The 24,146-nt window shown below is 49.6% G+C and overlaps 2 protein-coding genes across 7 annotated transcripts in view; one reads left to right on the top strand and one right to left on the bottom strand.

The window, feature by feature from the left end:
* The window catches only part of LOC144502265 (solute carrier family 2, facilitated glucose transporter member 11-like), a 55,150-nt gene extending 51,743 nt beyond the window's left edge, over positions 1 to 3,407 (top strand). Inside the window, exon 15 of the mRNA XM_078226088.1 lies at positions 3,186 to 3,407. Within this exon, the coding sequence (XP_078082214.1) occupies positions 3,186 to 3,407 (222 nt within the window). The remainder of the gene's footprint in view (positions 1 to 3,185) is intronic.
* A 12,707-nt stretch (positions 3,408 to 16,114) lies between these two features.
* slc2a11b (solute carrier family 2 member 11b) overlaps positions 16,115 to 24,146 on the bottom strand; it is a 57,268-nt gene continuing 49,236 nt past the window's right edge. For all 6 annotated transcript variants that reach the window (XM_078226937.1, XM_078226934.1, XM_078226936.1 and 3 more), the window contains 2 exons: positions 19,637 to 19,764; positions 16,115 to 17,488 (listed from right to left, as the gene is read on the bottom strand). In XM_078226937.1, coding sequence (XP_078083063.1) covers positions 17,297 to 17,488; positions 19,637 to 19,764 — 320 coding nt within the window. In that variant the 3' untranslated portion in view covers positions 16,115 to 17,296. The remainder of the gene's footprint in view (positions 17,489 to 19,636; positions 19,765 to 24,146) is intronic.

Here is a 24,146-nt window from a genome sequence, read left to right as displayed (position 1 = left end):
ACAGCTCCAGGGACCTGGGTTTGAATCCCGGCTTGGGTCGCTGTCTGTGTGGAGTTTGCACATTCTCCCTGTGTCTGCGTGGGTTTGCTCCGGTTTCCTCCCACAGTCCAAAGATGTGCAGGCTAGGTTGATTGGCCATTCTAAATTGCCCCTTAGTGTCCTGGGATGCATGGGTTAGTGGGTAAATATGTAGGGATATGTGGATAGGGCCTGGGTGGGATTGTGGTTGGTGCAGACTCGATGGGCTGAATGGCCTCTTTCTGCACTGTAGGATTCTATGATTCTTATGTGTCTCTTATATCACTGTAGACACCACTGCGCTCAGTCCCACATTAACCCTTTATGTGCCAGACCCTTATCACTGCTGTATGACGGACAGTAAGATGAGGGATGGGGGTAGAGATCATCTCAATGACTCTATCTAACAAATCTCTTCACATTTACACCTACAAGTGGATTTGCTAATTCACGCACTCAATATTTTACCGATCAAACCAACTGGTCTGTTCCAAACTAACCGCAAACATTAATGCAAACATTAGCCACAGTGCCAGATTTATTCTGAATGGCTTCTCAGCCTTTACCACACAGACTGGCACTAAGCCACTAATCTGCTAATGAACATTATAATTGTCTTTGTAGAGATCCCTGCGCCAGCCCTCATAGGCACCTTAATGCCAACCGAACAATGAAGAAAGGTCATCATCCTGGGATATTGGGATGGATTTTCCCATCGGTTTTGAGACTCTGACATCGGAATCATTTGGGGGTCCTGATTCCGCACTTGAAGGCAACAATCTTCCAGCCTCCCAATTGGCTGTTACCGTGCTCACACATTAAGGACAGCGAATAGATATCAACGATCCCAGTCCAATCAGAAGGCCCACATCTTTGGACCCAATCACAGAACCATAGCATCCCTACGGTGCAGGAAGAGGTCATTCAGCCCATCAAGTCTGCACCGACCCTCCGCATAAACATCCTACCCAGGCACTCCCTTTTGCCCTATCTCCGAAACCCTACATATTTACCCTGCTAATCCCCCTGACACTAAGGTGCAATTTAGCATGGCCAGTCCCCCTAACCTGCACATCTTTGGATTGTAGGAACAGACCAGAGCACCCGGAGGAAACCCACGCAGACACGGGGAGAACGTGCAAACTTCACACAGATAGCAATGGAGTGAGCACAGATGAACGGTTGGGCAGGCAGGCCCACAATACTGAGTTTCATTCACAAAGCTTCCTGCTGCCCAAACCTGTCACCCATGGCTGAGCGGTAGATGTGTCCAGTTTATTACTAACTCTCTGGTAGATTGAGTCTAGGAGGGGAAATCTCTGAGTGTGAGCTCTTTAAGTTATAAAAGTTAAAGCTTATTTATTAGTGTCACAAGTAGGCTTACATTAACGCTGCAATAAAGTTACTGTGAAAGTCCCCTTGTTGCCACACTCCGGCACCTGTTTGGGTACATTGAGGGAGAAGTTAGCATGGCCAATGCGCCTAACCAGCACGTCTTTCAGACTGTGGGAGGAAACCGGAGTACCCGGAGGAAACCCACGCAGACATGGGGAGAACATGCAGACTCCACACAGACAGTGACCCAAACTGGGAATTGAATCCAGATCCCTGGTGCTGTGAGGCAGCAGTGCTAACCACTGTGCCACCAGGTATAATATTGGCCAATATTCTTATCCTTCTTAGGCAGTCCCTTGGGGTCGAGGATGACTTGCTTCCACATGAAAAATGAGTTCTCAGGTAACAGAACTGAAGAGTCCAAGGTGTGACTCGCAGTCTCAGTCACGGGTGGGGAAAGGCAGTGGTTGGAGGAGCGGGTGGAGGAGGTGCCTGGGTTGCCCGCGCTCCTTTCACTGTCGACGCTTGCCCTCGGTGATGAAACTTGAGGTGGTCAGCTCCCTCCCGGATTTCTTTGGACAGTCCTGGCCGGGGATTCCCAGCTGTCAGTGGGGACGTTGCCCTTTTTTTCAAGGAGGCTTTTTACTCGGTAAAAGGAGCTTCAGATAAGATTGCTGGTTGGATTGGTGGATAGTATATTATGCTGCACTAATGTTGTGTGAGACACAGATTCAAGGCCAGGAATTGCATGCGATGCGTTCCTAATCTCAGCCAGGATGTCACAAGGATGTGGAAAACAGGAAGGCGGAGCATTTAGATTTCTCTCGGGCCAGACATGGAAAATGAAGGCTGCTCACTCCAAACATAAGAACATAAGAAATAGGAGCAGGAGTAGGCCATCTGGCCCTTCGAGCCTGCCCCGCCATTCAACAAGATCATGGCTGATCTGAAGCGAATCAGTTCCACTTACCCGCCTGCTCCCCATATCCCCTAATTCCCTTATCGATCAGAAAACTATCTATCCGTGATTTAAACATATTCAACGAGGAAGCCTCCACCACTTCAATGGGCAGAGAATTCCAGAGATTCACTACCCTCTGAAAGAAGAAGTTCCCCCTCAACTCTGTTCTGAACCGGCCCCCCCTTATTTTGTGGCAAACGATGTGATGTTTGCTGTAGCTGGAATGCGCCTGGGAGGGGAATGTCAGAGCGGCAATCCCTGAGTGGTCACATTTCAGGCCATGAAATTGATGAATTTGGCACTGCTGTTTAACAATGCGATACAAATATTTATGGTAAAGGCCATTCATAGCAGGCTCGAAGGGCCGAATGATCTACTCCTGTTTCTATTTCCTATGTTTCTATACCATCCGAGTTCAGAAACATTCCCAGCCCCATGAGCGGCAGAGTGGTTAGCACTGCTGCCTCACAGCGCCAGGGACCCGGGTTCAATTCCTGGTTTGGGTCACTGTCTGTGTGGAGTTTGCACATTCTCTGCGTGGGTTTCCTCCGGGTGCTCCGGTTTCCTCCTACAGTCTGAAAGATGTGCTGGTTAGGGGCATTGGTCATGCTAAATTCTCCCTCAGTGTACCCGAACTGGTGCCGGAGTGTGACGACTAGAGGGGCTTTTCATAGTAATTTCATTGCAGTGTTAATGTAAGTCTACTCGTGACACTAATAAATAAACTTTACTTTAACATCCAGCTGTTTCTCAACTTTGCCACAGGGTCTGTCTCTCTCTCTCTCTCTAAAACACGAGAATGGGAGTCAGTCAGAGCAATGAATTGAAAATGTCCAACTATATTTCCCACTGATCCACCTTTCTCTTACAGAGCGGACTTGGACATTTCTCCTTCTTCCTGTTTTTCATAAGTTGCTCTCTGGCTTCGCTGTTCACGTTTTACATCCTTCCCGAGACGAAGGGGAAAACTCTTCTCCAAATCAGCGAGGACTTTAACAATTTGCGTATTGCGTGGCAGAAGGGAATGTGCTCCGTCATCTGCAAGAGGCCAATCATCGCAAACCAGACAGAGATTCTATCCACCCGGCTGTGAGCAGACAAGAAGCGACCCCTGAACAAGGCCAGGCCACTCTGCCTCCACACAGGCGAATCCACACACTCCTCTCCAGACAGCCTTTCACAGCTGCTTCCTGTCAGGGTTTTACCCTCTATAGAACTGTCCAGTTCAATGTTAGGAATGAAATATCAGCATGAAAAACATTTTTACAGCAATCTTCTTCAAGAATGTTAAATAAAGATGAGTCCCTCCTGTTCCTGTGTGAGCCACGTTTATCATATGATGTGATGTCATTGCAGCTATGGGCGGAGTTCTCCATTTTGAGACTAAATGCAGTGACAGGTGGCTCCAGAATGCCTGTCCCACTGGCCAGAATGGTGGATCCCACGCTGATCCTACACTTGGAAACTCATTAATTACACACTGACCAGTTCCCTGCCGAGTTTCCTGGTGAGCTGGGAGCTGATTCGCCCGCCCTTCACCAGCTGGCAGGTTCAAAGGTCCCGGCGCCATATTTAAACACCAGTCCAGCACACTCGTATCACTCTCTCCAGCCCAGCTGTCCTGACCAGACTGTTCAGGATGTCAGCAACCCAGAGGGATAAGGTTACAGCCTCAGGAACAAGACTGTTGATCCTCGATTCAACCACCCTCCCCCCCCCACCCCCCATGGCCATTACCTGCGAGACGCCCATGTTCCCACTTGGACCTCTACACACCACATCCGGAGTCTTCATCCCACCCCTTCCAGTAAATGATGTGGTATCCCTTTGATCCCTTTGTTTCGGAGCTGTTCATGTTGCCTTGTTGGGATCCAGCTTCCCTCCCTTCAGTCTTCCCTCTGCCTTCCATTGTCCATGGAATCATAGAATCCCGACAGCGCGGGAGGAGGCCATTTGGCCCATCGGGTCCACACCAACTCTCCGAGAGAGCATCCCACCAAGGCCCACCCTCCACCCTATCCCGTAACTTATTTCCCCCACTAATCCCCCTAACCTTGGCTCACTGAGGGAGAATTTAGCACGGCCAATCCAACTAACTGCACATCTTTGTGTGGGAGGAAACCGGAGCACCCGGAAGAAACCCACCCAGACACGGGGAGAATGTGCAAACTCCACACAGACAGTGACCCGAGCCGGGAATCGAACCTGGGTCCCTGGCACTGTGAGGCAGCAGTGCTAACCGCTGTGCCACTTTCTTCATCTACCTCCTATCCCCGCTGCCTGCCATTGTGAGCTCTCCCCTTCCCCTCTCCTTGCACAGCCCTCCTTCCACATTGTCCCCCTTGTCTTCATGAGGCCATCACACACTCATTCCCCGGCCTCGCTCTCCACCCCTGGTTGAACTTCAGACCTTTGTTGCAGTGGCTGCATGGGTCCCACAGCCCAGTGCTGTCCAGGTAGACACTGGTGCGCGGCACCAGGGGGAAGGTGACTCCTGTATTCCCCAACCCCGGGCACTGTACTGATCTGACTCAGTGACACAGGAGGGCCCATGGATCCAGCAGCACGATGCTGCCCATGAAGGCCAGCCCGGCACGGAGATGGAGGGTAGGAGCTGGTCTGCCCCAGCAGAGTGGTGTAGAGTGCATCAGGAACAGTGTAGCACTGTGGTAGAAAGTTGTTGCACTCACCCTCCAGTCTCTGGCGAACTGAGGAGCGCCTTGTGCACACACACCACCCATTAGCACTCGGGGTTTAAGACCATAAGACATAGGAGCGGAAGTAAGGCCATTCGGCCCATCGAGTCCACTCCACCATTCAATCATGGTTGATTTCAACTCCATTTACCCGCTCTCTCCCCATAGCCCTTAATTCCTCGAGAAATCAAGAATTTATCAATTTCTGTCTTGAAGACGCTTAACGTCTCGGCCTCCACAGCCCTCTGTGGCAATGAGTTCCACAGACCTACCACTCTCTGGCTGAAGAAATTTCTCCTCATCTCTGTTCTAAAGTGACTCCCTTTTATTCTAAGGCTGTGCCCCCGCGTCCTAGTCTCCCCTGCTAATGGAAACAACTTCCCTACGTCCATCCTATCTAAGCCGTTCATTATCTTGTAAGTTTCTATTAGATCTCCCCTCAACCTCCTAAACTCCAATGAATACAATCCCACGATCCTCAGACGTTCATCGTATGTCAGGCCTACCATTCCCGGGATCGTTTAGGACGAGGTAAGTTCTCAGTGGGCTGACGCAGGATTGGGAGGCCTGACGGGATGCTGGTGACCAGTTGGTTAAATGAGTAAATAAGTGTAAATGGTGTGAGCGGCACCAGCTAGCCAGCGGGAAGACCCACCCACCGCTGGGGAATTCCAAGGTGATTTTATGCCGGCGGGTTTCCTACTTTTTTGGCTCCCGATAGATTCTCCGCTCCCGCCCACCACCAAACCCTCCACGGGTGGGATGGGAGAATTCCACCCTCGAGGCCCCATTCTCTCCCGGACTGTGACTGAAGTGTCGGGATCTGATTGGATGGAATTGTACCAGAAACGATTTCCTACTGCAGGCAGTGTGGGGAGGTGATGGCCCAGTGGTATTATCACTAGACTATTAACTATTTAACTATTAGGGCGGCACGGTAGCACAGTGGTTAGCACTGCTGCTTCACAGCTCCAGGGTCCTGGGTTCGATTCCCGGCTCGGGTCACTGTCTGTGTGGAGTTTGCACATTCTCCTCGTGTCTGCGTGGGTTTCCTCCGGGTGCTCCGGTTTCCTCTCACAGTCCAAAAGATGTGCAGGTTAGGTTGATTGGCCAGGTTAAAAATTGCCCCTTCGAGTCCTGGGATACGTAGGTTAGAGGGGATTAGTGGGTAAATATGTGGGGGTAGGGCCTGGGTGGGATTGTGGTCGGTGCAGACTCGATAGGCCGAATGGCCTCCTTCTGCACTGTAGGGTTTCTATGTTTCTATGTAAACCCAGAAACTCAGCTAATGCTCTGGGGACCCGGGTTCGAATCCCGCCACGGCAGATGGTGGAATTTGAATTCAATAAAAAATATCTGGAATTAAGAATCTACTGATGGCCATGAAACCATTGTCGGAAAAACCCATCTGGTTCACTAATGTCCTTTAGGGAAGGAAATCTGCCGTCCTTGCCTGGTCTGGCCTACATATGACTCCAGAGCCACAGCAATGTGGTTGACTCTCAACTGCCCTCGGGCAAGTAGGGATGGGCAACAAATGCTGGCCAGCCAGCGACGCCCATGTCCCACAAATGAATAAAAAATATATATAAATAACTGTGCTTTTTGGTGTCTTAATGGCGTCTGCTGCAAAGCTCCTTGATCATGGATAGAGAGAAATTCACTGGACTGAAGACAGAGCTGCTATGAATTTCACACCATTCCTACCAATTGTACAGTTAGTGGTTGGTGTTTGCAGAGAGGACAGAGGCAGCTGATATGATCCAATGCTGATCTCAATGGTTAATACACTGTCATGCTCAGTTGCATTGGAATTGGTCTGCCCACACTCAGTGTGCAGCGAATGACCTTACACCAGGAAGGCTAGGCCAGGGTGCACTCCCTATTGATCTCAGGACTCATTGAATTGAGAGCAATGAGCTCGCTGGGAATCCCAGAGTAGTTTCTCATCACAGTCAGTTACATTTCTGAATTTAGCCCCTGGCTCGACACTGGGGCAGGCTGGGGTTGAGCAAATAAGAAACATTCGGGCAACAACTAGGAAGTGCAGGCAACTGGAATAAGGACAGCCAACTGAGCGAGGGGGGGTGACGGGGGAGGGGGGTGACGGGGGAGGGGGGTGACGGGGGAGGGGGGGGGTGGCTGGGAATTAGAGAACAGATGGAGTGGATAGCAGCATTTAGAAGAGGAAGCTGATGAAGAGAGAGAGAAGGTGAGGTGATTGGGAGAATGAGGGGTAGCTAGTGATTGTGGGAGAGAGAGAGAGAGGAATAGTTATTGGGAGAGAGATGGAAAGATAGAAAGGGATACTGATTGGGAGAGAGAGAGAAAGATAGTGATTGGGAGAGAGAGAGAGAGATAGGGATTGGGAGAGAGTGAGATAGTGATTGGAAGAGAGAGAGAGAGAGAGAGGGATTGGCAAAGAGAGAGGGATAGTGATTGAAAAAGAGAGAGAGAGGGGTAGCAATTGGGAGAGAGAGAGAGAGATAGCAACTGGGGGAGAAAGAGGGATAGTGGTTGGGAAAGAGAGAGAGAGAGATACTGATTGGGAGAGCGGGATAGTGATTGGGAGAGAGAAAGAGAGGGATTGGCAAAGAGAGAGGGATAGTGATTGGAAAAGAGAGAGAGAGAGGGATAGTGATTGGGAGAGAGAGAGAGAGAGAGAGAGCAATTGGCAAAGAGAGAGGGATAGTGATTGGAAAAGAGAGAGAGAGAAGGATAGTGATTGGGAGAGAGAGAGAGAGGGATTGGCAAAGAGAGAGGGATAGTGATTGGAAAAGAGAGAGAGAGAGAGGGATAGTGATTGGGGGGGAGAGAGAGGGATAGTGATTGAGAGAGAGAGGGATAGCGGTTGGGAGAGAGAGAGAGGGATTGGCAAAGAGAGGGGGTAGTGATCAGAAAAAGAGAGAGAGAGAGAGAAGGCTAGTGATTGGGAGAGAGATGGAGAGATAGAAAGGGATATTGATTGGGAGAGAGAGAGAGAGAGAGAGGGGGGGGATAGTGATTGGAAGAGAGAGAGAGGGGGATAGTGATTGGGAGTGAGAGAGGGATTGGCAAAGAGAGAGAGAGAGAGAGAGACAGATAGTGATTGGGAGAGAGAGAGATAGAGAGAAGGATAGTGATTGGGAGAGAGAGAGAGGAATTGTAATTGAGAGAGAGAGATAGTGATTGAGAGAGAGAGAGGGGGATCATGATTGGGAGAGAGGGAGAGAGGGACAGTGATTGGGAAAGAGAGAGAGAGAGGGATAGTGATTGGGAAAGAGAGAGAGGGATAGTGATTGGGAAAGAGAGAGAGGGATAGTGATTGGGAAAGAGAGAGAGAGGGATAGTGATTGGAAAAGAGAGAGAGAGAGAGGGGGGATAGTGATTGGGAGAGAGAGAGGGATAGTGATTAGGAGAGAGAGAGGGATCGTGATTGGGAGAGAGAGAGAGAGGGGGATAGTGATTGGGAGAGAGAGAGGGATAGTGATTAGGAGAGAGAGAGGGATCGTGATTGGGAGAGAGAGAGAGAGGGGGATAGTGATTGGGAGAGAGAGAGAGGGATAGTGCTTGGGAGAGAGAGAGAGAGATAGTGATTGGAAGAGAGAATGAAAGGCAGCGATTGGTAGAGGATGGCAGTGTTTGAAAGATAAATTTAGCTCTTTGCATCTTTTAAAGGTTAATGCTTTAGTTATGCCCCACGCAGTGATGTTTCCCTGAATACAGGTGACCCATCTTGGAGGTAGGGTGGTGGATGTTAAGGTCCCATACTGGGGCGGTGAGGGAAGCCGGCATACCTGAGGCTCAGAGAGCCATGGCTGCAGTTCTGGAGCAGATGGCAGTACCATGGTGAGCTGCAGTGGAGAAGGGTGTGTCACTCTGTCAAAGGCAACACTCCACAACCATTCCAGTGCCAATCAGAGGGCGGACAGCGCTTCAGTCCAGCAGCGCCACCAGGAGTGATGGCCTCTGCTGGAACTGCATGCCCTGAAGCAGCAGACAGTGGCAGGTGAGTAACACCAGAGTCTAACCAGAGCCAGTCAGGCAGACCCCAGCCAGGTTTGTATGTGTGATTGGGGGAGGGGGGGCGGGGTTTGGGGCTGGTCCCTGTCACCAGCAGGGCCCTCCACTGGGCACAGGGTCCCTCAACTGGAGGATCCAATGCCAGGCTGCCAAGATGGAGTGCCCCTTCATTGCCACTGGTAAAATACCAAATACCCGCAGCGGTGCAGTGAGGTCCAAGGTTATTCTTAACTGGCCACTTTAGAGTCTCGTTTAGCCTAAGGTAAGCCGGGCCCCACCTTCTCCACCCCGGGCTCAATTGGGAAGAGTCTGGACTCTCCACCCTGCACCTCCCCATCCAATCAAATGCCCCCCACTACCACCTCCCCCCCCCCCCCCCCCAAACCCACCCACCCACCACCACCTCCTCCCAGCCCACACCCAGGGGAGGCCCACCACCATCAACTGTGCACAAGAATCATCTCAACAAGGAAACATCTGGCAAGTCAACAGTGAAGGATTTCTGAAAAGCCTGGGATTGATCTGTAGGGAATGTGAGACAGTGAGGCGGATGGTAGGAGCTCCTAATGACGTTGCTGAAATCCACTGACTCGTGACAGATGACATTTAACCAAGGGAAGTGGGAGGTAATTCATTCTGATTGGATGAAGAGAGGCAACAAAAGTCAAATGGTCCAATTGTAATTGGGCCGTAGAGAGAATGGGAGGCTAAGTGGCAAACCACAGATTCGACAGTGACAGAGTCAGCTGAGAAGGCTGTTTATAAAAGCTTCTGGGATCCTTGACTTTCTTAAAAGAGACGTAGAGAATAAAAGCAATACAGTCACACGGAATCTTTATAACATCTGGAACATTGTGTTCAATTTTAGGCACCACACTTTAGGAAAGATGTCAAAATGTTGGAGAGGCTGGAGAAGAGATTTACCAGAGGGACTGCAGACGGGAATCATTAAATCCCTACAGTGCTAAAGGAAGTCATTCGGCCCATTGAGTCTGCACCGACAACAATTCTACCCAGGCCTTATCCCCATTACCCCATGTATTTACCCTGCTAGTCCCCCTGACACTAAGGGGCAATTTAGCATGGCCAATCCACCTAACCCACACATCTTTGGACTGTGAGAGGAAACCAGAGCACCCGGAGGAAACCCACGCAGACACGGGTAGAATGTGCAGACTCCACACAGACAGTGACCCAAGCCGGGAATCGAACCCGGGTCCCTGGAGCTGTGAGGCAGCAGTGCTAACCACTGTGCTACCGTGCCACCCACAATCCTTCTTCATCTCCCTACCCTGGAATTAAGGATCTACTGATGACCATGAAACCATGGCAGCATTCCTTTCCTCAATGTTGCAGAAATTATTATCTTTTTTCCCCTTAAAAAATATTGGGGGGAGTTCTCCCGTCTCGCCCGCCATGGGAATTGTAGCGGGTGGGGGCAGACCATGCAAAGCTCCATTGACCTCGGGTGGGATTCTCTGATTTTGAGGTGAGCACAGCCAGAGAATCCTGCCTCTCTGCTACATGAAGATCCTGAAGAAAGTTCCAATACTTTTGTACAGCAGAAGGTGTGGGCAGTGGTTTTACATTCGCTGCAGTTTACTCAGGGTGCCGTCGTTCTTGGTCACTTCCCTGATCTGATGCAGCCTGGTTACGGTCACAGGTAAGTGTTTTGTCAGAATGTGAACCTGCGTTTCCGTTTCTTTATTCTCTTCCTCCATGACGGGTGGATATTAATGTGATAGAGTGTCCGCAATGTACATTTCTTGACCTGGTTTGGATTTAAATCTGACCTGACATTTCTCCAGATGCAGTAGAAATCTTTGGATTCTCGGTGGTGCACAGTTTAGGGGATTTTAAAATATTGCTTCTAGAGGCTTATGATCAGACTCTACCTCCATGTCTGTGCCATAGACAAACTGGTGGAAGTGTTGTCGGCCTAACACGTGCATTTCTTGGCATCCTGTCCCGAGTTGTTCAGTGTTGCTCCCACTGAACACTGACCTTTGTTCCCCCATTTTGTCACAATAAGCACCTTCTTCAGTTGTTAATGGCACCATTTGCAAACCACCCCTCCCCCCCCCGCCTTTATCTTATCAGAGAATCCCCACATTGCAAAAGGAGGCCATTCAGCCCATTGAATCTGAACCAACTCCCCGACAGAGCATTCCACCCAGGCCCAAATCCCTTTAACCCCACGTATTTACCCCACTAATTCCCCTGACCTACACATCTCGGGCACTAAGGGGCCAATGTACCATTGCCATTCCACCTAACCCGCACATCTTTGGACTGTGGGAGGAAACCCACGCAGACTCCGGGAGAACGTGCAACCTCTGCACAGAGAGTGACCCAAGGCTGGTCCATGACAGCCTTATGTCCTTGACACCTTTGTCAGTCTCTCCTTTGCTCCGACCTATCCCTTACAGCAGAGCATTTAGAAAGCAGTGGCAGGATCAGACAGAGTCAGCATGGACTGATGAAGGGGAAATCATGCTTGACAAATCTGTTGGAATTCTTTGAAGATGTAGAGTTGACAAGGGGGAACCAGTCAATGTGGTATATTCGGACTTTCAGAAAGCGTTTGACAAAGTCCCGCACAAGACATTGTCGTGTAGATTAAAGTGCATGGGATTGGGGGAAGTGTATTGAGATGGATAGAAAACTGGTTGGCAGAGAGGAAACAAAGAGTAGGAATTAATAGGTCCTTTTCAAATTGGCAGGCAGTAACTAGTGGGGTGCCACAGGGATCGGTGCTGGGACCCCAGCTATTCACAATGTATATTAATGATTGGGATGAGGCAACAAAATGTAACATCTCAAAGTTTGCAGATGATACCAAGTTGGGTGGGAGGGTGAACTGTGACGAGGGTGCAGAGATCCTTCAGCATGATCTGGACAGGTTGGGTAAGTGGGCAAATCAATGGCAGATGCAGTATAATTTGGATAAATGTGAGCTTATTCACTTCGGAAGCAAAAACAAGAAGGTAGATTACTACTGAATGGCTGTAAATTGGGAGAGGGGAGTGTGCAGCAGGACCTGGGTGTCCTTGTGCACCAGTTGCTGAAGGTAAGCATGCAGGTGCAGCAGGCAGTGAAGAAGGCAAATGGTATGTTGGCCTTCATTGCGAGAGCTTTCGAGTACAGGTGCAGGGATGTGTTGTTGCAATTATACAGGGCCTTGGTGAGGCCACACCTAGAGTATTGTGTGCAATTTTGGTCTCCTTTTCTGAGGAAGGATGTTCTTGCTCTCGAGGGAATGCAGCAAAGGTTTACCAGGCTGATTCCGGGGATGGCATGACTGATGTATGAGGAGAGATTGACTAGATTAGGATTGTTTTCGCTGGAGTTCAGACGAATGAGGGGGGATCTCAGAGAGACTTATAAAATTCTAACAGGACTAGACAGGGTAGAGGCAGGGCGGATATTCCCAATGGTGGGGGGAGTCCAGAACCAGGGGTCACAGTCTGAGGATTCAGGGTAGACCATTTAGGACGGAGGTGAGGAGACATTTCTTCACCCAAAGAGTGGTGAACCTGTGGAATTCATTACCACAGGAAGTAGTTGCCAAACCATTGAATTTATTCAAGAGGCAGCTGGATATAGCACTTGGGGCGAATGGGATCAAAGGTTATGGTGAAAAAGCAGGATTAGACTATTGAGTTGGATGATCAGCCATGATCGTGATGAATGGCGGAGCAGGCTCGAAGGGCCAAATGGCCTCCCCCTGCTCCTATCTTCTATGTTTCTATATCCTTCTATTCTGCCCCACCTCCTCCATCCAATCCATCCCTCCAATTATATAATCCATCACATTTCTACCGCTCTTCAATTCTGTAAAAGGGTCACGCGGACTCGAAACATTAACTCTGTTTCTCTCTCCACAGATGCTGCCAGACCTGCTGAGGTTATCCAGCATTTTCCGTTTTTATTTCAGATTTCCAGCAGCCACATTATTTTGCTTCTATTTACGTGAGCATTTCTTACTCTATTTAGACATCATCGCCTTTGGAGTATGCACCACTGGTTCCTCATTTTGCAACAGGACAGTTCTCAGGTTGGTGTTTGAAGCATCCACTGATATCCTGACTGCCTGACTGACATTGTGATACTTTAACACTGGTGTCTGGGTCAGTGTTATATTTAGATTGGTTAAAGCTTTTTGGTGACTTTGTTCCCCATCCCACTCCACATCGTTTTGTACAAGTTCTCCGAGAGGTGCTGTCAGGTCTGACGTGTTCAGATTGAATTTCCCAGGATAGGTCACCGTGCCCAAAAACCTCTCCGAGTCTTCCTTACATTCTGTGGGTGGCATGTTCACAGCTGCTTCAATTTTACTCTGGTCTGGCTTCAGTCCCTTGCTTGTTAACTCATGTCCCAAGTCCATGATTTTGTGAAGACCTATTTTGCACTTTTCCTTCTTCAACTTGGAATTCCATTCCTGAGTTCTTACCAGAACCTGCCTCAGTCTGTGGTTATGTTGCCGTGTGTCTCCCCAGACCAGCACTGTGTCAATATAGCTTTCTACGTCCTCTAACTCTTCAAATTGTTGCCTCACTGTTCTGTGCAACACCTCAGGAGCTGAATTAACACTAGAAGGTAAGTGTAAAACCCTGTAACGCCCGTATGGTGTACTGACGGTACAGAGGTAGGAGCTGTATTCACCCCGCTTGACCTGCCAGAAGCCTGAACTCACATCCAAGGCTGAATGGTTTTTAGCATCAGCGAGCGTACACATGATCACTTCTACTGTGGGCCATTGATAATGCTCTCACTGTGCGGCCTGGTGTGGATCTCTGGGATCCGCACAGACTCACAGATTCCTAGTAACCGTGGCTCGTTGGTTTAGGGGTATGATTCTCACTTTGGGTGTCACAATTAGCGAGTTTGCGAGAGGTCCCGGGTTCAAATCCCAGATGAGCCCTTCACTGTTGTTTCCTATTGGTGAAGTTGTGGTTATTGTTGGGTGGGCACGGTGGCACAGTGGTTAGCACTGTTGCCTCACAGCACCAAGGGCCCAAGTTCGATTCCTGGTTTGGGTCACTATCTGTGTGGAGTTTGCACGTTCTCCCCGTATCGCAACTGGACCCTCAATACAAAAGCAGACAGAGTTTGGTCACTGGAACATTTATTTCTGTCTGTAAATATACAACATTATGATTATCAACTCTTTGTAATCATGGATGACAAAACTTTAAAACTGTTAAGTCGAGAAAGCATTAATTTCACTGATGTAAGAAGTTCTTAGAGATGAAGATATTCCCCAGTTCAATATGAAATGAACTCTATGGCTGAAATTTTACCATCCCACCCACTATGGGAATCGGAATGGGTGAGGGGCCATGGAAAGGTGAGTTGACCTCAGGCGGGACTTTACGGTTGCGGGATGAGCAAGGCCCGCCCTATTAGTCCAAGTCAAGTGTAGAATTGTATCATCCAGCACACTGGCTTCTGCTAATAGCGTAAAAATCGTGATATTAGCACTTCTGACAAACTTTCGGGAAACACTGTTGCATCTTAGGGATATTCTGCAATTATTTGAGCACTCGTTTGAGAGCTCAAATAATTAGAATATTCGTCTGATTCAAAATATGAATCATGTTGTCACGAACCCCATAGAGACTGAGAACTTTAAAAAGAAATTTGAATTTTCAGTGACCAACTAAATGGTTAACACAGAGTTTCAAATTTTAAGACATTCACTGTAACAAACTAAAAGCAACACAGTCTAAAAACTATTCAGCAGGCACTTAGGATCTCAGTTGAGACCAGAAATGCTTGCTTTGGAAATTCAAATGTCCCCCAAGGATTTACTAAAAGAATTAAGTTGCAAGGTTGGCACGGTGGCATAGTGGTGAACACTGCTGCCTCACAGCACCAGGGACCTGGGTTTGATTCCGCCATTGGGTGACTGTGTGGAGTCTGCACATTCTCCCCGCGTCTGTGTGGGTTTCCTCCGGGTGCTCCGGTTTCCTCCCGCAATCCAAACGTGTGCAGGTTAGGTGGGTTGGCCATGATAAATTGCCTCTTAGTGTCCAAAGATGTGTCGGTTAAGTGGATTAGCCATGGTAAATGTGCAAGGTTATGGGGAGAGGAGGGCCTGGGTGGGAATCCCTTTTGGAGAGTGGATGGGCTGAATGGCCTCTTTCTGCACTGTAGGGATCCTATGGATGAGTGATACTTCAAGCTCTCCAAATTCACATGATTTAGCCCATTTTCTCAGCTCAGTTACATACTGACTAATGTTGCCACTGTCTTGTGTGCATGTAAAATAAATTGTATCTTTCTTAGGACTTCAGTAAACTTCAAATTTTCCCCTTATTTCCTTAAAATCATGTTGTTTCGCATCACTTTCAAACGTGAATGTGCTATGAACCTCCAGGGCTTCTTTCACTGCTACATGAAGAAAGGTGGAAGGCTGTACGAGTGCGTCTCTCTTATCATTGCCTGTTGCTGTGAGGTACTGGCCAAAGCGCTGATGGAATCCCCTCCCTCCTGACGGGATTGCCCTCCAATCTGAGCTCTCTCGGTGATTTCAGAACCTCCATCGTTGCGGTTAGCTTACTTCTGACACCAGGTCTTATTTTTAAGTTGCAGGACACCCAATACCATTGCTGTAAACTAACATTATTAATAACACATTTTCATAACATGAACACATAACTGCAAGGCATCTGCAGCCTCGTTACAACCTTCTCTAAACTGTGCTATTGGACTTTGATCACCAGGTTGTGTGATTCCATATAGTACATGTAGTGTACCGTATTGTATCTAATACTGGAGTCCACAAGCACAGTCAATTATTGTCATGACACTGACTAATTCCAGAGATTTGTATTTGAGTAGAACCAGAGTAAAGTTGTTCAAAGGCCAGTGTGTAAAGTAATCTGTTTTATAGAAGAGACACTTGAATCTGAAACCAACTTTTATTTGATAGGTTTGTGACAGTATGTTTAGTGTAAAGGCCCAGATCAGAAACTCCAAGTATTTTATGAAGTTAATCTAGACCCTAAATTTTATATTTGATTTTAGAATTAGGGTGAGCATAAGGTATTTCACTCCAGGTATGATTCAAGTGACACACTCGGAAGCTTTTATCAAAACAAACTTTATTTAAGAACACTGTTAGTATATAACAAAAGGAATTAGCATAACTTTTACCTATTAAAATACTTAAACATAACAAAAAATAATCCTTAACAGCGAGCTATCTCTATTGTTCCAATTTAAAACAATATCCCCATTGACATACACCCTTCTTCAGAATTAGTTAGCACAAAAAACAAGTACGCTCACGTGGTACTGGATTTCCAACCTTTTAACACTTTTGGACAGAGATCCAGACAGCAGTTTCCAGAGAAGGACATATCCTCTAAGCAGCAAAATATCAGCGAGGTAAACCTAATCTCTGGCAGCTCCCAGTGTCCAGCCTTCAGAGACAGAAAGGGATACCTCTCTCTCTCTCTGTAGCTTTGACAGCAGCAACTCTCAGAGAAAGATCCACTCTCATACAGCAGATTCTTAAAGACTTCTCTCCCAGCAGATTCCAGTCTTCAGAGAGAAAAGAGAGACACTGCTCTCTCTAAACTCAAAAGCAGCATCTCAGCTAGAATATTCTGTAAAAGCCTAGTTGTACTCAGTCATATGATATCAAGCCCCACTCTGCAAAATCCCAGGGAACACCGAAAAGAGCAGAACAGCATTAATTCAGATTAAAATCAATACTCTAGCAATTAGAAGCAATTATGCTGCTGCAGTAACTACAGATAATAGATAGAATGGCTGCGAGTGCATAGAACAAACACTGCACAGGAAACTTGACAAAAATACATTTCTGAAAGGCACAGTATCATTGCATTAGTTACAAGTTCTCTGAATGAGTAAAAACTTCATACATTCTATTTGTACTCAAGTTTAGTAATGATTATACTTAAGCCATGGCTTTTTTGAACTAAGCTGCAATTCCAGTTTTCAAATCATCTTGGAATCAGTGACTGAGGAAGGTCCTGACTATCTGGGCACTGTGTGTTATGCAGTGTCGCCACATTCAGTTCAAATCAAAACCTTCACACTCTCCATGAAACTGCCCACATTACCTCAGGAGGTAGTAACACTGGCTGAACTCACTCATGTAAGACACTGGCAATTTCCTCCTTCTGCAGACAAGCTGAAACCCCTCGTGGGTACACTGCTTTGCACTGCTTTAATGGGGCGATTGTACAGGCCCCAAGACAGTGTGACAGGCTGTAGTAGGGCTGGTTTCTTGGAGGCCAGTTACATTTTTTCAACATCTTGTGATCTGCAGGTCTCTGTTGACGCTCTCCGTCAATTCATACTTGAAATTCCGGGCACGAAATTCCTTCTCGATTTCCAGGAAGGACTTGTTCTTGGTTTCGGGTAAGATGATGTATAAGAACACAGTCACCAGGAGACACTCAGCCAGAAAGATGAGGAAACAAAACTGCTGCAATCCCTCCTGTCAAACAAAGGCGCACAGCATGCAGCCAATCACACAGCATTCAGCCGATCAAAATAAACCTGCTTCATTAAAGAGCAGGACTGGAGTACCGAGGCTGAGAGAGTCACTGACAGGTTCACCACACTCCTACCCATCTCTCCCGTTATAACCCTGCCCCCCCCCCTCACCCCCCTACTCTCTCCCTCCCGACCCTCTCCCCACACCCCCTGCCCTCTCCCCCCACACCCCCTACCCTCTCCCCACACCCCCTACCCTCTCCCCACACCCCCTACCCTCTCCCCACACCCCCGCCCTCTCCCCCCCCACCCTCTCCCCACACCACCTACCCTCTCCCCCCACACCCCCTACCCTCTCCCCACACCCCCTGCCCTCTCCCCCCACACCCCCTACCCTCTCCCCTCACCCCCTACCCTCTCCCCACACCCCCTACCCTCTCCCCCCACACCCCCTACTCTCCCCCCACACCCCCTACCCTCTCCCCCCACACCCCCTATCCTCCCCCCACACCCCCTACCCTCTCCCCACACCCCCTACCCTCTCCCCATACCCCCTACCATCTCCCCACACCCACTACCCTCTCCCCATACCCCCTACCATCTCCCCACACCCCCTACCCTCTCCCCTCACCCCCTACCCTCTCCCCTCACCCCCTACCCTCTCCCCACACCCCCTACCCTCTCCCCCCACACCCCCTCCCCTCCCCCACACCCCCTACCCTCTCCCCCCACACCCCCTACCCTCTCCCCACACCCCCTACCCTCTCCCCACACCCCCTACCCTCCCCCCACACCCCCTACCCTCTCCCCACACCCCCTACCCTCCCCCCACACCCCCTACCCTCTCCCCACACCCCCTACCCTCCCCCCACAACCCCTACCCTCCCCCACACCCCCAACCCTCCCCCCACACCCCCGACCCTCCCCCACACCCCCTACCATCTCCCCACACCCCCTCCCCTATCCTCACACCCCCTGCCCTCTCCCCACACCCCCTGCCCTCTCTCCCCACACCCCCTGCCCTCTCCCCCCACACCCCCTGCCCTCTCCCCCCACACCCCCTACCCTCTCCCCTCACCCCCTGCCCTCTCCCCCTCACCCACTACCCTCTCCCCCCACACCCCTTACCCTCTCCCCTCCCACCCCTTACCCTCTCCCCCACACCCCCTGCCCTATCCTCACACCCCTTGCCCTATCCCCATTCACCGTGCCCTTTCCCAATGCCCCCTGCCCTATCCCCACACCCCCTACCCTCTCCCACCACACCCCCTATCCTCTCCCCTCACCCCCTGCCCTCTCCCCCTCACCCCCTACCCTCTCCCCCCACACCCCTTACCCTCTCCCCCCCACACCCTACCCTCTCCCCCACACCCCCCTGCCCTCTCCCCCACACCCCCCTGCCCTATTCCCCCCTCCCCTGCCCTCTCCTCACGCCCCCTGCCCTATCCCCACACCCCTTGCCCTATCCCCATGCCCCGTGCCCTATCCCCACGCCCCCTGCCCTATCCCCACACCCCTTGCCCTATCCCCATGCCCCGTGCCCTATCCCCACGCCCCCTGCCCTATCCCCCACACCCGTTGCCCTATCCGCACACCCCCATCCTATCCCCACGTCCCCTGCCCTCTCCCGCCACATCCTGCCCTATCCCCACACCTCCTGCCCTATCCCCCACACCCCCTGCCCTATCCCCACACCTCCTACCCTATCCCCACTCCCCATGCTCTATCCCCAAAACCCCTGCCCTATCCCCACATCCCCTGCCCTATGCCCCTGCCCTATCTCCCACACCCCCTGCCCTATCCCCACACCCCCTGCCCTATCCCCTATACTCCCTGCCCTCTCCCCCCATCCCCTGCCCTATCCCCACTCCCCATGCTCTCTCCCCTACACCCCCCTGCCCTCTCCCCCACACCCCCTGCCCTCTCCCCCACACCCCCTGCCCTCTCACCTGACCCCTGCCCTCTGCCCCACATCCCCTGCCCTATCCCCACACACCCCTGCCCTTTCCCCATATCCCCTGCCCTCTCCCCCACACTTCTATCCTTTTCCCCAATACCCTCTGCCTTTACCCAGACCAGGGGTTGTGATAAACTGCATCAGTGGATATAGGGCTTGATGGGTTTACTGAAGACGCCTGGAGGTACTTACCACAATGAGGGGGAACATCAGACTGACAAAGAAAAAGCTGATCCAGTTCATGGAGCTGCTGACCATGTAGGCTGCAGGACGCAAGGATTGTGTAAACAGCTCTCCGGTCACACTATTGGTCACACCCCCTGGTGAAACACAGACACAACACACTGAAAATAATGAATTATTCAGGGAGAATGCAGTAGCTGAGGCAATTGTATCAATCCATTAGTTAATCTCTGGATAAGGTTAAGGAAATTAAATTGTGAGGTTGTGATAATACCTGATGTGGAGATGCCGGCGTTGGACTGGGGTAAACACAGTAAGAAGTCTCACAAAACCAGGTTAAAGTCCAACAGGTTTATTTGGTAGCACAAGCCACTAGCTTTCGGAGCACTGCTCCTTCGTCAGGTGAGTGGGAGTTCTGTTCACAAACAGGGCATATAAAGACACAAACTCAATTTACAAAATAATGGTTGGAATGCGAGTCTTTACAGGTAATCAAGTCTTAAAGGTACAGACAATGTGAGTGGAGAGAGGGTTAAGCACAGGTTAAAGAGATGTGTATTGTCTCCAGACAGGATAGTTAGTGAGATTTTGCAAGTCCAGGCAAGTCGTGGAGGTTACAGAAAGTGTGACACACGGAACAGCCATGGGGACAAAATTCGCACCTCAATATGCCAACATCTTCATGTACAGGTTCGAACAAGACTTCTTCACTGCAAAGGACCTTCAACCGATGCTATACACTAGATACATCGATGACATTTTCTTCCTTTGGACTCATGGTGAACAATCACTGAAACAATTATATGATGACATCAACAAGTTCCATCCCACCATCAGACTCACCATGGACTACTCTCCGGAATCGGTTGCATTCTTGGACACACGCATCTCCATCAAGGACGGTCACCTCAGCACCTCACTGTACCGCAAGCCCACGGAAAACCTCACGATGCTCCACTTCTCCAGCTTCCGCCCTAAACACACTAAAGAAGCCATCCTCTACGGACAAGCCCTCCGTATATACAGAATCTCCTCGGATGAGGAGTGTCACAACAGACACCTCCAGACGCTGAAAGATGCCCTCATAAGAACAGGATATGGCGCTCGACTCATCGATCGACAGTTCTGATGCGCCACAGCGAAAAACCGCACCGACCTCCTCAGAAGACAAACACAGGACACGGTGGACAGAGTATCCTTTGTCGTCCAGTACTTCCCCGGAGCGGAGAAGCTACAACATCTTCCCCGGAGCCTTCAACATGTCATCAATAAAGACAAACATCTTGCCAAGACCATCCCCACACCCCCACTTCTTGCCTTCAAACAACCGCACAACCTCAAACAGACCATTGTCCGCAGCAAACTACCCAGCCTTCAGAACAGTGACCACGACACCACACAACCCTGCCACAGCAAACTCTGCAAGACGTGCCGGATCATCGACACAGATGCCATCATCTCTCGTGAGAACACCATCCACCAGGTACACGGTACATACTCTTGCAACTCGGCCAATGTTGTCTACCTGATACGCTGCAAGAAAGGATGTCCCGAGGCATGGTACATTGGGGAGACCATGCAGACGCTACGACAACGGATGAATGAACACCGCTCGACAATCACCAGGCAAGAGTGTTCTCTTCCTGTTGGGGAACGCTTCAGTGGTCACGAGCATTCGGCCTCTGATCTTCGGGTAAGCGTTCTCCAAGGCGGCCTTCACGACACACGACAGCGCAGAGTCACTGAGCAGAGACTGATAGCCAAGTTCCGCACACATGAGGACGGCCTCAACCAGGATCTTGGGTTCATGTCACACTATCTGTAACCCCCATGACTTGCCTGGGCTTGCAAAATCTCACTAACAGTCCTGGCTGGAGACAATACACATCTCTTTAACCTGTGCTTAACTCTCTCTCCACTCACATTGTCTGTACCTTTAAGATTTGATTACCTGTAAAGACTCACATTCCAACCATTATTTTGTAAATTGAGTTTGTGTCTTTATATGCCCTGTTTGTGAACAGAACTCACCTGACGAAGGAGCAACGCTCCGAAAGCTTGTGGCTTGTGCTACCAAATAAACCTGTTGGACTTTAACCTGGTGTTGTGAGACTTCTTACTGTGATAATACCCCACAGAGAGCTTGTTGCTGTTTACAGTGAGAATGTCCAGCTTGTATAAGATGGAGACTCAGTGACGCGTGTTCACGGAAGACTTTAAAATGATAGTTATATCTTTGTGTTGCAGTGGTGACGATTTGTGGACATGGGCTATGTAAATGAATATGTACATGAAAATCCAGGTACATGTAAAGGTGCTGCACTTTGGGAAATCAAGTATTAAAGGTACGTATACAGTAAATTGCAGGACTCTGAACAGCATTGATGTACAGCGGGATCTTGAGGTTCAAGTCTACCGCTTCCTGAAAGTGGCCACACAAGTAGATAGGGTGGTAAAGAAGGCATATGATATGCTTGCCGCTATTGGTCGGAGCACTGAGTACAAGAGTCACGATGTCTTGTTGCAGCTTTATAAAACTTTGGTTAGGCCGCACTTCAAGTATTCAATTCTGGTTGCCACATTATAGGAAGGATGTGGAGGTTTTGGAGAGGGTGCGGAAGAGGTTTACCAGGCTGCTGCCTGGATTAGAGGGTAAGAGCTATAAGCAGAGGCTGGACAAACCAGGGTTATCGAATGGCCTGTTCTGCATGGTAAGGATTCTAAGATTCAACTCTATCCTCAGCAGCATTGACTGAAACCCTGGTGGCCTCCGGGCAAGTTCCAGATGGGGAAGGATGTTCTTAACGGCCAGTCCATGACCCATGGAGTGTCATGCCGTGCCATGCCAATGGCAATGTCTTCTCCCAAGGCTACAGCATCATTGCTTAAAATTCTACACCCCATTGCCTGCACACCTGGTCCTAGCACATGTGAAGTTAGGACCTAGGAGCAGGAGTAGGCCACTCAGCCCCAAGCCCATACCCCCTGGTTAAAGAGGAGATTAATGCAATGTAAGAAGGATATTAGCCTGGACGATGTGGAATCTGTATGGGTGGAGCTCCGGAACACCAAAGGACAATAAACTCGAGTGGGAATTTTGTGCAGGTCACCAAACAGTAGTAGTGAGGTTGGGGATGGTATCAAGCAGGAAATTAGAGAAGCGTGCAGTAAGGGCACAGCAGTTATTTTGGGTGACTTCAATCTGCATATTGATTGGGCTCATCAAACTGGCAGCAGTGCGATGGATGAGGGTTTCCTGGAATGGATAAAGGATGGTTTTCTCAACCAATATGTCGCGGAACCAACTAGAGAGCAGGCCATCCTAGACTGGGTATTGTGTAATGAGAGAGGATTAATTAGCAACCTTGTGGTGCGAGATCCTTTGGGAAGTGTGCCCATAATATGGTAGAATCCTACATTAAGATGGAGAGTGACACAGTTAAGTCTGAGACTAGGGTCCTGAACTTGAGGAAAGCTAACTTTGATGGTATGAGACGTGCATTGGCTAGGATAAGCTGGCAAAGGATACTTAAGGGGTTGACAGTGGATAGGCAATGGCAGACATTTAAAGAACACATGGATGAACTTAGACAATTGTACATCCCTGTCTGGAATGAGATTCACTGTGTGAATCTGTCTCCACCACACTCTCAGACAGTGCATTCCAGATCCTAACCACTCGCTGTGTGAATCTGTCCCCACCACACTCTCAGACAGTGCACTCCAGATCCTAACCACTCGCAGTGTGAATCTGTCTCCACCACACTCTCAGACAGTGCATTCCAGATCCTAACCACTCGCTGTGTGAATCTGTCTCCACCACACTCTCAGACAGTGCATTCCAGATCCTAACCACTCGCTGTGTGAATCTGTCTCCACCACACTCTCAGACAGTGCATTCCAGATCCTAACCACTCGCTGTGTGAATCTGTCTCCACCACACTCTCAGACAGTGCATTCCAGATCCTAACCACTCGCTGTGTGAATCTGTCTCCACCACACTCTCAGACAGTGCATTCTAGATTCTAAACACTTGCGCTGTTGAAAAAAAGATTTTCCTCATGTCTCTGTTGGTTCTTTTGCCAATTATTTAAATTCGGTGTGCTCTGGTTTCTGATGCTTCCACCAATGGGAACAACTTCTCTCTAACTACTCTCCCTAGACCTCTCACAATTTTGAGAAACTCAATTAGATCTTCTTTCAAACTTCACTTTGAGAGAACAACCCCATTCTTCCCAGTCCATCCATGTAACTGAAGTGCCTAATCTCTGGAACCCTTCTTGTAAATCTTTTGTGTGCCCCCTGTCAAGCTTCCATATCCGTCCTAAAGTACAGCTCCCAGAATTGGACACGAATGGGCGGGATTTTCCATCCCTCTCGTGTCGTGCTTTTGTGGAGGTGGCCCGCCATTGGCTGGCGGCAGGATCTTCCAGTCCCGCTGCTGTCGATGGGGATTTGCCGTTGCTTCGTCATCGGTGACACCAGAAGATCCTGCCAGCAGGAATGGTCGGAAAATCCC

The sequence above is a fragment of the Mustelus asterias genome, chromosome 13 (assembly GCF_964213995.1).
Source record: "Mustelus asterias chromosome 13, sMusAst1.hap1.1, whole genome shotgun sequence".
Lineage (NCBI taxonomy): Eukaryota > Metazoa > Chordata > Chondrichthyes > Carcharhiniformes > Triakidae > Mustelus > Mustelus asterias.
Note: the sequence above shows the minus strand (reverse complement) of the source record. Positions and strands in the feature narration are given on the sequence as shown.